Raw genomic sequence first — 14,429 nt, 5'->3', positions numbered from 1 at the left:
TTTATTACTAAGTCTTTTCATCTTTTTTATACTACTGAAATTCAAAGTGGTTTGTGTGTTAGTCAGTTTTTCACCACCGGGACAAAATACCTGAGAAAAACAAGGTAGAGGAGGAAAGATTTATTTTAGCTCATGGTTTCAGAGGCTTCAACCATGGTGGCTCCATTGATCAGGCCTGAGGTGGGGCAGGACATCCTGGCAGAAGGACGTGGTGGAGAAAAGCTGCTCACCTCATGGCAACCAGGAAGCAAAGGTGGGAGGATGATCAAAGACAAGATATACCCTTCCAGTGTTCACTGTAAGTGACCTACTTCCTCCAACTAGGCACCACTACTGCCAATAATGCCATCAAATTATGAAGTCATCCATGGATTGATCCACTGATGAGCTGAGATGATCCGACCACTTCCCAAAGGTCCCATCCCCAACACACACAGACACACTACTGCACTGGGGACCAAGTCTTTAATACCTGAGCCTTTGGGAGATGTTTCGGATCCAAACCATAACAGTTTGCATTTTATTTTTTCATTTTTTAATTCATCATTGCTAATATGTAGAAGTACAACTGATTTTTGTATATTGATCTCATGTCCTGCAAACTTGGTGAACTTACTTGCTATTACATAGAAGAACAAGGCGGGCCCCTCCCCACTCTGACTACCTGACTCACTACGAAATTCCTCCCTTTTGAATATTCTCATCTTGTAGCAAAAGCAATGGTCATCCTTCCAGATTTTAATATCACTTAGAAGAGTAAAACATTGTTATCCTCATCATTGTTATTAAAGAGGTCAGGTCCCAGCTTGAATCAAAAACATGTAATAAAAATTACCTTTTAATCAAACTTTAATTGGACCTTAACAGAAAAACACATGTGGTTTCCAATTGAGTCCTTTGAATCACTTGACTCATTCAAATACAATGAAGGTCTACGCTGGGAATCAGAATCAGATCTTGCTGATTGATACTCAGCCATCATCTCTGTTCAGCTGGTGTCTCAAAAACTCCCTCACAGGCCTTGCTCCTGGACTGCAGAATTTGAGACTTCCAGTTAGTCACCCATAACTGGATTTCAAGGAACATCTTTAGAGGCCACGTGGAAGTTTCAGAGGATGAGTGGGGTGATCACCCACATATAACTGGGATTTTTTTCCCTGCTTCTGCCTAATACTCTTTGTCCTTTAAGGCATTAGAACTTCCTTGGCTCTACACTGGAGCTCCCCAGAAACTGCTCACTAGACAACGGATTATCTGAAGCAGAGATAGGCTACACTGACAAATTCTGGTTGGGTGGTCCCTCATCGGGTTCTACTGTGATGTTTCAACTTCCCCTCCAACGTCAGAAAGCCACTGTCGCAAGAGCTGGGGCTTGAAAATGGCACCGAGTTAAAGCGAGCCTACTATATTTCAAAGAAAAAGTTTCAAACTATTAAATTTAACTAACGGGTTCAGTGGGAACCTTACAATATTGACCCTGCACATTGTAAAATATGTACTGCTTACAATAAAAAAAAAAAAAAAAAAGATGGCTTAGCACTTGTTTACAATACAGCATGAGGTATTTTCAGCCCTTGTATAGAAATTAACCAGGATCGTTAGTTAATTAACACCTCACCTTAAAATTGGTCTCGCCTTGCATATTAGGTGCTGATATTTCTTGATGGATGATGAAGAGATTGCGAGCAAAGGTCATGAGGACCCCCTGGAGATCCACACCGATTGTTCTGTTAATGATATCCAAACAAATGAGTTTACCAACGATTCCCCTCACATGCCTCAAAACAATCGCCCTCTCATTTGTGCGTCTGGTGATGGAATTTAATGAGTATTTTCAATCTCACAAGGTGGCAATCTTCAGGGAGATATGAAAGATGAGGCTCCATTTTAACTTGTCAACAAAAAGGATTTGCGTAATAAATATTTTTTTATTAATCAACTTAGCAGATGATAGCAATAGGTTTAGTCATGTCTAGCAAAAGGCTACTTCTGAGCTAGAACAGTAGTATTAACTTATTTAAAAAATAACGTTTAAAGAAAATTGCTAAGGGTCATTCATACCTAACACTTTCCTTGTCTTGTCCAAGGAGACATTTGTATCTCTGGATTCTGGAGACTTTTGTCTGGGGTTTATTTTCTCTGTCCTGTGTACAAGTGATTCCTGCTACTTATGAGAATGCCACAATGGCATTACAGGACAATGTGGCCCCATCATGAACAGCTGTCTTTACAAAGCAGACAGCCCACTGTAAGAAGGTTTCAGAGAAAAGCCATCCCGTAGCATTGCACTATGGTGGGAAAACACTCCTGAACAAATAGATTGCTGTGTGTTTTAACTTGAAAACAAAACTCCGGGTTGTTTTTCTGGTGATTTTTAAAAACTTTATCAGTTGAAAAAATAAATTAAACGAATGGATTGATTTCTTTTTTAATCGTTTGGCCCTGAGCATAAAGAGCTGCCTCTGAAGGCACCGGCTAAAACCTTTGGGACTGCTTCTTCCCCAGCTGCTGCCATAAGATAAATCCCCCAGAGTCTAGGGCTTGGTCCCTTTTGGAGTGGCTGCCTTCCACCTCTTCGGGATTTCTATTGAGTCAGGTTGGCATCAGAACTTCCCAGTCCCTAGGGCAGGAGACCAGGGCTCTTTGTCCTGCCACTGGCTGTGTGACTTTGGGGAAGGTGCTTAAGTGTTCTGGGTCTTCATTTCCTTTTCTCTGAAATGAGGGAACTGGACTAAATCAGTACTTCTGGACTTTTTGAGTTACATTACCAAAATTCAAGGATGGCTTACCTGTCGTAGCTCTAAATACGAACGTCACTTCCTTTCAGAAAATAAATAATGGCCAAAGGCAACTTCAGGCAGCAATTTTGGAAGGCAATTTGTGTTTTATTATCAAGGGTCAGTATGTATGAGATGCCAGGTGCTTCTCAAGACAACAGATTTGTGGACTCCACCCAGGGTTAACAAAACCAGGATCCAGGATCTTCTGTGTCAGGGTCCAGGAATATGTCATTTCTCTAAACTCCCCACATCCTCCTAAGACATACAGTAAAAATCGAGACCAATTCTTTTTTTTTTTTTTTTTTTTTTTTTGTGGTGCTGGGGATTGAACCCAGGGCCTTAGTGCTTGTGAGGCAAACACTCTACCAACTGAGCTATTTTTAAAAGAAAGACCTATTTTTAAAAGAAATAATAGGTGTGTGTGTGTGTGATGCAGGGTCCTATGAAGTCCTTCATTTCTGGAATTCCTTCATTTTCCTTTCCTTGAAATTTCTCTTCCAGTTCCACTATTTCTCAGAAATATCCCAGATATTTCTGGGGTTGCTATGAAGTTATCCCAGAAAAGCCGAACTGCAACTCTCTGGTCTATAAAGTGGTCCCCTCCTGAAACCCCTCACCTTTCTCACAGAAGCAGCAGATGAATGGTCTCCGCCTGGCACCACCTCATTGGAATAAAGCCAAACAAAGCCCAGCAATCTCTTGAGAAGCCTCCCATTAAGGTTCCAGAAAAAATTAAGGAGCTCAAAGGAAAGTTTATATTTGCTCATCTTTTCTTTTTCAACATGGGTTCTATAAAATTGGGCTGGCTCCTGGCCACCGTTCTCAAATGCCTGTGTTCAGACCTCACTGCAAGGCCTAACGCAGTTACTGGGATTCTACCCTTTCATCTCACACTCAAGTAGGCACAGCTAGATGTACGTGAGAATTCCAGAACAATCTGGAATCTTTTATAATATTCACAAAAAATATATTAGCAAATTCTGTACAAACTTATACAAGTGTAGATGCACCTGGCAGTAGATCCAGTATATACAAGTATATACAAGTGTGGATGTACATTATGCAGTATATCCTGCATTATGTAATGGTTCCCGTACAAGGTCGGGTGTGGACTTGGTGGTGGAGTAAAGAGAACGCTAGGTTCAAGAACAGGAAACAGGCAACCCACTTGGCAAATCCCATCCCCTCTCTGAGCCTGTTTCTCATAAGAGTGTCAGTTAACCCCAGGTCCTTCCCTGCTCTCACATCTGGTTTCACGATTGCAGTAAGGGATGAGATTAAGGGGCAGAAAATGCTAGAAAAGGCAGCTAGATGATGGGGGTTTATTTGCTCATGAAACAGTCTCTTCTGTCTCCTAGATTCTGTTACAGTTTTCCTCTTGCCTGGTCCCTCTATGCCGAAGGACCCACCCACATCAGTTTCCTTGTGGCCTCCTCAGGAACTCTGCCCCTGTCCTGTGAACACTTTCCCTGGGGTCATCCCATCAATTCTGGGATGCAAACCCTGCTCTGGCCCTGCTGGGCTCTGTCACCTTTCGACAGATGGCCATGCCGTCCCCTGCTGGCCTGGGTCTCCAAAAGAGACTTTGTGCTCCTCTGGTCAGGCTCCCCGCTCCTGACTCCCAGATCGTCCATTTGCTCTATAACACCGTGAGCTGGTTGCCTCTTGGGATGACCCCAGACACCCACATCCTGGGTCTGGACTGGACCTACCTGGCTATTTTCCTCCTGTCGCCTGAGGGGAGCTCGCTCCTCCCAGCCTTATCTCATGTGCATGAAGGTTTGTGTGGTTCCAGTCCTACCCGACTTGTCCTCTGCAGTCTACCTTTTACGCCATCTGATGCCCAGTAAGACAAAGTTCATATCTTTGTGTTCTGATTTCTAGTTCTCGTACTTAACAAACACATTCGTCTGAATTCCTGAGCTTAGACATATACTTGGACCTTGAATCTTTCCTACCTAATTAGACTCAGACTCCAGAAAATTTTTTTAGCTTGCCAATTCAAATCCAGTTGACTGCTTGGTTCTTCTAATCACAGTAACTGCTTGTGATCACAGGGACCAGTTTGGAAAGAGTGTAGCAGGGTAAGCCTCAGGAAAGGGAGAGAGCTGTGGGTCAGAACATCCCTAGGAAGCCAAGGATAGCTCCTTCCTTAGGCCTGTCCAGAGGGGTCTGTGGTTCCATTATCACCCTAGAGGTGAACATCTGGGCAGCGCAGAGGGATGCACACTTACTGGGATGTTACGGACAGAGGTCTCATTTCTGTTATCATATCAAAAGGGTGGGCAGAGACCCAAGTGGAGAAAGTTTCTTAACAAGTTTTTCATGTTTATGAGATCCTGAGTTGAGACTGGGGTGGAGGACTCAACACCCCACTTCTCCTCTTCCTGGGTGACAGGAAGTGTCTAAGTCTTTAAACACTAGATTAAATTGTAGCCACGTTTCAGCTGCAAAGGAAAGAAACCAGGACATTTGCACAAGTTCAAGAGGATTGATGAGGGGCAAATATCACTTCCAGTAGGATGCTGCCCAGCGCACACATATCTTCAGAAGACCGCATCAGGGAAGACTGGACCTGACTTTTGGAGGAACACTTGCCAAATCACCAGAGCACTCAAGAATGAGAATTCTTGGGACATCTGAGCTGGTCCCACATGAATCAGATGTGCTGTACCTTGCTTGAGTGGAATGTGTTAAATGTAGGCTCTTACCCTTTGATTTTAGATAATTATATTTATGAACCTTGACCAACATATTTGTGAAATACCTGAAGCTCTAAATAAAACAAGGTAGACTTCCAATAATGGACATGGTGGCTCAAGTGCACGAGAAGCACTTGATGGACGTGATAGTCACTTCTCAGCTTATCCCTCCCACAGACACACTTCATACTCACAGCATGCCCAGCTTGTCTCTCTTCAGGTGTTCATATAATATGAAAATGGTTCCTTGTCTGTCCTGTGAGATTTGAGTGGGAAGAAAAGAAATAACATATTATTTTGGAAGGAAAGTAAAGAAAATACACTTGAGCACTAAAATGAATTCAAGTCATAATCTAGGCAGGGCACACCTGTAATCCCAGTGACTCGGGAGGCTGAGGCAGGAGGATGGCAAGTTTGAGGCCAGCCTCAGAAATTTAGCAAGACCCTATCTCAAAAAAAAAAATAAAAAAATAAAAAAAAAAATGAACAGGGCTAGGGCTGAGGTTGTAGGTCAGTGGTAGAGCACCCCTGGTTCAATCTCTAGTAACACACACACACACCAAAAAAAAAAAAAAAAAAGAAAAGAAAGAAATGGGAAAAAAAAGGAAAAAAGAAAGAAATGGAAAAAAAAAAAAAAAAAAAACACCTCCTAGAACTACCTTCAAATATTCTGAGAAACACATTTGAAAAGGCCATCTCAAGAACACAGAGTACGTGTGTTCTGCAATAGTGTTTTTTGAGAACAATTCTCAGAACACCTGCAGCGGAATCATCTAATGTGTCTGTTAAAAAAACATTTTCATGGGCACTATGCAAGCTCAGAGTCATTGGAAGAGAATCAGACTTTATCTCACTTCCTGGGTGAGTCTTGTGCATATCAGAATTCAAAAATCATATAAGAGTAATTGTTGGGGGGAAAGGGAGAAATTCATTGTGTGGAAAATAATTTGTACTTCAATGGAAAATGATATATTGTATACAGCAGACCCTACTGCCATATCCAACAGATTCTATGGAGATATTTCAATATTCCTGATCTAAAAAGATGTTTGATTTTTGGATTACCTTTTGAACTGGTTGTACCATCTGCTTAATTACCTGTTAAATAAAATCATTATCATGCATTTATTTTCATGTTTGTGGCTTTTTAAAATTTTCTCCAAATAAATAAGACACAACCCTGGAGTTGTCCAGTAGTGGAAATGGCTGCCCTGTGAAGTTGCAAGATCCCCATCCCTGAAGTCCAAAAAGGAAAACTTTATTTTGGAGGTTTCGTAAAAGAAATCACATACCAGAATTACACGATAACAATGATCAGTTCCTCACTCTTTAGGAAATACAAGCATAAGGCAGTCCTTGAACTTGAACAGTGGCTCTCAATACTTAGAATCATCTGAGTGCTTAAAAAATACAATGCCAAGGTGGGTGTAGTGGTGTACACCTGTAATCCCAGTGGTTTGGGAGGCTGAGGCAAGAGGATTGAAAGTTCAAAGCCAGCCTCAGCAACTCAGCAAGGCTCTAGGCAATTTAGCAAGACCCTGTCTCAAAAAAAAAAAAAAAAAAAAAAAAGGTTTTTAAAAGATCTGGGAATGTGGCTCAGTGGTTAAGTACCCCTGGGTTCAATCCCCGGTATGATAAATACAATGCATGGGCTTAACCTCTGGAAATACTGAGTTATTTGGTCTGGAGTGGGCCCTGGGTCATGTAATGCTGAGCCATCTTAGAGCCTGAGGCAGGAGAAGAGTATCGGTAATCAGATTCCATTTTTACTGAAAATTTTGATATTTTATTCATTGTGATATCTTGCATTAATTTTGATTTTTAAAAATATTGTACTAAAATATTATCTATCTTTATTACTGAGAGTGTCTTCCAATCCCCCCTCTTAAATTTTGTGTTGACTCTGAGGCTCTACATGCCTCACCGTTTTGCAGCCCAGCCTGGGCATCTGTACTTTCAAAGCTCCTCACGCAGGACATCCTCATGCACAGCCAGGGTTGAGACCCGCTCCCTATTAGGTCTTTGCACAGTTCTTTCTGTGCTGATGTACCAGCCGCTAGCTACATGAGGCTACTGAGAGCTTGAAATATTAGTCTGAATTAAAATGCAGCTTTCAGGGACTGTAACTTTAAAAGACATAATACAAAAAGATATAAAGTATTTCAATGATTTTTATACTGATTATGTTGAAATGGAAAATTTTGGATATATTGAATTACAAAATGTTTCATTAAAATGAGCTTTACCTGTTCTTTTTTACTTTTGAAATGGTGCTCTGAGAAAAATTTAAATTATCTATGCGGTCACATTTGTGGCTTACATTATCCTTCTGTTGGCCAGTGCTGTTCTTGGGCTCTATTATCAACACACACAGAGTCAGTCAGCTCCGATAAGTGGCTGTCATTTGGAATTGCATTTCTGCCTTTGTTCAAATGTTTCTGTATTGAGGGAGGCACCATCTGGCCTCTAGTCCCTGAGTGCAGAGAAGTTCATAGACATATCATTCCCAGGGACCTGTGGACATTTATTGGATTGTTTTTTCCCTCCTGGGAATAGAATTCTTGGTTGACAGGGTTTTTTCTTTCAGCAACTTAAAATTATGATCCAATTGTCTTCTACCCCTTACAGTTTCCGTTGAAAACTCAGATACCAGTCTCATTATTGCTCCTTTGAGGATAACATCCCTTTTTTTATTTCAGGGGCTTTTAAGATTTCCTCTTTCTTTTTGACGTTTAGTTGTCTAATTATGATGTGTCCAGGTGTGATTTTCCTTATCTTCTCAGATTTGAAATGTTATTTGAATACGTAGTTTGATATATTTCACCAATTTTGAAAAATCTCAGTATTTATTTAAAATCGCTTTCTTATCTCCTTTTGAGACACTCAGCTGCATAAATGTTAGACTTCTCTTCCTTTTCCACATATCATTCTATATTGTCATTATTTTTTCCCTTTGTAATTCAAAATATTATCACTGACTTGTCTTCTAGTTAATTTTTCTGATCTCCTATTCAACTAATGTACTGAATTATTAACGTTGGTCATAATAATTTAAGTTCTGGAATTTCTGCTTGATTTTTAAAAAATAGATTTAGAACTATGATCAAATTATCCTGTTACGCTAAAGAATATCCTACAATTCTTTTCCTCTATTTCCCTGAGCATTAATCATAGTTATTTTAAAGTTCCCGTCTTAAAACTTGAACATCTGAATCAACTGTGGGTCTTTTTCTATTTTTTTTCTCTTTGTTTTAAATTTCTTAGTCCTGTCTTTAAGCATATTCTATAATTTTTTATTGCATGCTGGTCATTGAAGATGGGAAATTGTTGAGGCTCTAGAAAATGTTATTGTCCTGCAAAGAGGACTTTAAGTTTTGCTTTTTCCAGGCAGATAGAGAACTGGCAGGTCATCTTGACGTATCAAGGGTTGATTTTTTAGATGTTGTCGGATCTGGTCTGTTTAAATCTTTCTCCTTTCTCTTTGTCTTTGGTCTTTTGTACTAGAGAAGTGTTCTTACTCCCAGAGCTTGGTTCTTCTAAAGTTGCCAATCAAAGTCTAGAGTGTTTGTTAGAGCCCCTTTGAAATCTTTGCCAGATCTTGAAACTTCCAGCTAATGGAGTCTTGAGATGTTCATCTACAGGGAGGAGTGTATCAGTGACTTAAACAGCACAAAGTTTGGGGACTTTTCTTTTGATGTCTTTTCTCTAGGATTTTGACTCTCAAGTCTCCAACAGTTTGACAATCATTATTATTATTATTAGTAGTAATAGCAGTAGTTGCACCAGGGATTGACCCAGGGCTACTTAACCACTGAGCCACATCCCCAGCCCTTTTTATTTTGAGGCAGGCTTTCACTAAGTTACTTAGGGGCTCATTAAGTTGCTGCAATTGACTTTGAACTTGTGATCCTCCTGCCTCAGCCTCCTAATTCCCTGGGTTTACAGGCGTGCACCACTGTACCTGGCAACAATTTGACAGTCCTGGACTCCAATCTCTTTCTCCTCAGCCCAATAAGTCTGTGATTTCTGTTTGGATCTATTCCGTAATTCAATTTGGGAATGTCTTCAAAGAAAAAATTGGGGTAAATATGACCTTATATGCTTAAGGACTCTAGTTCCTCATATACCACTTGTTTGGAGTTGCCCTCCTCTGCCTTCAAGCAGTTATTTTACGTGTGTGTGTGCGCGCGCGTGTGTGTGTGTATTCATTCATTCTATAAACTTGTTCAGGATTCATAATCATTCTTGGCAAGAGAATTAATTGGATACAATCTCCCTTGCCATAGCCAGAATGAAGCTTCTCAGTTTAGCAGGACATTATAACTCTCCAAGAAAGGTGACCAGGGATCTTCTCAGAGGGAATAACCAAATTAAAGGCCTTATTCAAAGTTGTTTTTCTTTAACACCCCATAAAACAAGTAAATATTTGACTTTGCATGTGAGAGATGTGAGGTTCTACATGTTAGCAGCTCACCAATGAAAACCTCACTGTAGGCAAAATTTTCCCGGCAATGCCATCTACGCACGTACCCCAGTCTCCCTCCCTTGACAATGTACTCCTTGTACTCATTCCTGGATGCCAGAGTCCTCATTGTAGTATCTTATTCAGGCCTGTTTTCCCAGGGAGTATCTTAGGTTAATAGAGAATTTTCTTTGTTTTTATTCAACTTTTTCCTGCTTCACTCATATTTAAAATTTTACTCTCCTGTAAAATTCTTCTCAGGCTAGTTATTAGTATTACCATAGTAAACAATATTTTGCTATGTAAACAAATAAAATGATTTAATCCTCAACTTTCTCATCTATGAAACTGGCACATTTATCTTTCAAATAATGGCAAGAATGAAACAAAATATGTGAAACATTTTACAATGTATAAAACACTTCCAAATCTTGTCCTAAGTAATTATGGATGATCCATGAGTCTGGAGATTCTAGATCAAGTCTGGATTCCCTGATCTGAGAAGACATGAACTGAAGAATTCTGCTCAGCCCTTGCCACTCAAACATTGGGAGAACAGAGACAGGGTCACTGAGATAAATGCTTTTATGTGGAAGGGGAAGGGGTGGAGAGAGAGAGAGAGAGAGAGAGAGAGAGAGAGAGACACAGAGAGAGAGACAGAGAGAGACAGAGAGAAACTAAAGAGATAGGGGTCTGTAGCAATTCTGAAGACCCACTGGTTGATATGTCAAGGGCTCCTGTCCTTTGGGTGAGAAATGTTCCTTGAACTGGCCTGATGCCCTGATGCACTTGCTTGATGAGACATTGTTCTTTGTGGTCCCTTGCTCTGCCTCCTGGGAATTTATTCCTTCTTGATAATCATCTGGCCACATTTGCCATGAGCATTAGAAATTACATCTTCCATAACAATTTTAAGACTTTCTCACCTGCTTCCTGGCTATAGATGGTTAAAGGTCCGAGGATTGTGTTAAGTCATAAAAAGGACAGTCTCTAAATTCATACCGATACTTCTCTGTGTTGAGTTCTCTCAAAAACATTGATTTCAGGTGAGGCATGGTGGCTGCTATAAACCCAGCATCTTGAGAAGCTGAGGCAGGAGGATTTAGAATTCAAAGCCAGCCTTGGCAATTTAGCAAGACCCTGTCCTAAATAAAATATAAAAAGGGCTGTTTTCTTGTTTTTGTACCTTTCTTTCTCTTAATTTCAGGTATCTTCAGCATTATCAGGCATCAGTAAAAGAGCTATACCCTTTGTCTCTTTCCTGGGCTATTTTTTTTACATGAAATCATTTGCTGGATGCCATAATCTCTGTTGTATCCTTACTCTGAATACCTTAATGCAGTCAGGGGTTTTAATGGTAGGTTTTAGAAATCTTTAATTTGACCCTTACTGCAAAGCTGACTTTTACTTGGCTTTTGCTGTGCAAAAGCCTTTAATTTTTTTATACTTCCTTTTTGAAGTTCAAGATCAGTTTAGCTTTTCCAGTTTCATAAAATACAAAGTTTCTGGAATCTCTCTGTTCCCTTTCATTTCTGTTTGCAAACTGCTGGATTCATTTAGAAGCTCATAATTTTTGTGTACTTTGCCAAATGCAGCCAACAGTGCTCAGCATACACAATGATTATCATATTTTCTAAGCAATCCTCTAGAGATTTAGGTACATTAAGTATATTATTTACCTTCCAAGTTATCAAGGTGTTGGTTCTGCCAAATTTTTCACCACTTCACAACAAGGATTGTGATCCCTCTTGTTTCCGTTAACTTCTATATTTTTGCCAGACCCACTAAGCCAACACCAAAATTTTAGGTTTCTGTTTTGGGAGTGTCCTTCTTTTGATACTAATTTCTATAACAAATAGTTTATGCTGCAGGAATTTTTTTTAAAAATTCTTTTTTTTTTTTTTAACAACAAAAGCTGGAGTTTCTGCTCAAGCTCGGCTCCTCAGGTAGACCACTATTGGTTTCCTCAGGGACCAGGCTGAGGAAAGCTGTGTCTCAGTGTGCTTCTGTGATTTTCCCAGGCAGGAAAAAAATATGGCAACTCTTAAAGGTTCCACATGAAAAGGACATATTTCACCAGTCAAAACAAGCTACATGACTGACCCCAACTCGGGGGGAGGACTGAGGAAGTATAATTCTGTTACATGCCTGGAAGGAGCGGGGACAAGAATATCATTGAGCAGCTCATGGTTCTGCACACAGCAACACCCTGGCCCAAGGAAATGATGGCAGGCAGTTGTGGAACTATTTAGAACCAGGGCACACTGCCTGTGTGTGTGAGACCAGCTCTGCCCCACACTGCTTCAGGCAGTAAACACGATGCCTTTCTCCATATGGCTTTCGTTACAACTTCCTTTCATTAGGAAACCAGTGGGGGTGTTCTGGAACATCACAGAAATACCAGGAATGAGACCCACCAAGTCGCTTAACAAACTCAATGATGCTTCCTTCCAAAATTCAAGGAAAAATAAACCCATAGGGTGATCTGATTTCTCTCTCTCTCTTTTTACTCCTGAGACCTTAGATAAGAAACATCATTTGAAATTCGGTGATAATAATGGGAAATAACAGACTGGGATATAGCTCAGTTGATAGAGTGCTTGCCTGGCATGCACAAGGTCCTGGGTTCAATCCCCAGCAGTACCAAAAAAAAAAAAAAAAAAAAAAAAAAAAAAAAAATGGGAAATAAAAGGGCTGGGGGTGTATTTCAGTGGCAGACCACTTGCCTAGCATGCACAAGACCCTGAGTTGGATCTCCAGCCCTGTAAGGGGTGGGGGAAAGGAAAGAAAAACAATGTTCAGAAATAAGAACATTGAAGGATTCTTCTTTTGGTAGCATTGACAATGATGTATTGTTAATTTTACTTTCTTTTTCAGGAAAATCACCCACTTTAAATTCAACCAAGAGTGAGAAGAGGTTGTCGAGTTCACATTGGTATTTCAGTCAATGATTTTCTTTTCAGACTCAATACAACCCAAGGAAGCAATGAAATTTTATGGAAGTTAATTGATTGAACCCAGGGGCGCTTAACCACTGAGCCTCATCCCCAACCCTTTTTATTTTTTATTTTGAGGCAGGGTCTTACTAAGTTGCTGAAGGCCTATGCTAAATTGCTGAGGCTGGCTTTGAACTTTCCATCCGCCTGCCTCAGTCTCCCTAGTCACTCGAATTACCAGTGTGCACCACCGTGCCTGGCTAGGGAAGTTAATTGTTAAAACTATTTCTCCGTAGGGGCTTCACAGAGGCTATGAAGAGAAGTGTGCTTCTGCAGATAAAGAGCATATAAGAGGTATCTAAATGGAAGTTTTCATTTGAAATGGATCCCAGCTTTTGGGACTGGTGGGTAATCATATTTTAGTGAAAAACAGTGATTAAGAGGAAAGGGCACATAGCAGATGCCTGGGTGTAAAAGAAAGAATCAAGTTTGACTTTGTGGACACTTATGAGTTCAAATGTCAGTTCCAGCTGGGCATGGTAGTGCATGCCTGTAATCCAAATGGCTCAGGAGGCTGAGGCAGGAGTATTACAAGTTCAAAGCCAGCCTCAGCAACTTAGTGATGCCCTAAGCAACTCAGTGAGACCCTGTCTCAAAATAAAAAGGGCTGGGGATGTGGCTTATTGGTTCAGCCCTTGGTACCAACAACAACAAAAAAAAGTCAGCTTGATGACACGTCTGGCTTTGTGACCTTGGGAAAATCCTTGCTGTCATATGGCAGAAATATACCTTCTTAGAGCACAGCATAAAGAATACTGGCTCACAGTAGGTGCTCTGTAAATGCTGGTTCACCACTTGCCTCCCCAAGAAAAGGTCATCAAGAGAGAAAGCAGAAAATTCTGACCAGGGATGAACCCTAGGGTCTAAAAATATAAGAACCCATCTCAGAAAAAAATCAAGCGAGATACTGCTGAAGGATTTCCAAAAATTCCCTGTGGTCAGATGACCCCCTTTCATATCAGAGCTTTATAATCCCACTCCCCACCACCTCTCCTTTTCTGTTTATTATTTTCTCTTTTTCTTTCTTTTTCAAAAATGAGTTCTTTCAGCCTCTGAATTTTATTCTTTCTCTTCCTTTCTGTCATCCTCTTCTTCATGTTGTTCCCTATTCTGTGACTCTCACTCCGTATTTCTCTTTCTCTCCTGTTTCATCTTTCATCCCTTCTGATTGTTTAGCATGGGCCACCTGGAGGTGAATCTTTGGGACTGTGCTGGCTGCCTTTGGTGTCTCAGTGCACCCTTTCCGTAGCTCTCTCCAGTGACCCTCAGTGAACCCCTTCCCCCATACCCTTCCCCTACGTCCCCTGGGCCATGTCAATCTATTTTCCCTACTAAAGTCTGTTCTCAGAAATGGATCTGATAAACTCTAGAGACAAAAGTATAAACAACTTATTGAGTTTGTAGCTTTACTTTTCTCAAGAGTACTAGATCCCCAATCAAGTGCAAAGCCTTTAGCCCAAGAATAAATCTCTAGAAATGATTCCAGGCA

The 14,429-nt window shown here is 40.6% G+C and overlaps 1 protein-coding gene across 5 annotated transcripts in view; it reads right to left on the bottom strand.

The window, feature by feature from the left end:
• Positions 1-14,429, bottom strand: part of IQCH (IQ motif containing H) — a 198,932-nt gene that overhangs the window by 3,240 nt on the left and 181,263 nt on the right. For all 5 annotated transcript variants that reach the window (XM_079129578.1, XM_079129580.1, XM_079129581.1 and 2 more), the window contains 2 exons: positions 5,677-5,738; positions 1,619-1,727 (listed from right to left, as the gene is read on the bottom strand). In XM_079129578.1, coding sequence (XP_078985704.1) covers positions 1,619-1,727; positions 5,677-5,738 — 171 coding nt within the window. The remainder of the gene's footprint in view (positions 1-1,618; positions 1,728-5,676; positions 5,739-14,429) is intronic.

This window comes from Sciurus vulgaris (genome assembly GCF_902686455.1).
Source record: "Sciurus vulgaris genome assembly, chromosome: 2".
In the NCBI taxonomy this organism is placed as follows: domain Eukaryota; kingdom Metazoa; phylum Chordata; class Mammalia; order Rodentia; family Sciuridae; genus Sciurus; species Sciurus vulgaris.
This window is presented reverse-complemented; position numbering and strand designations above follow the sequence as displayed.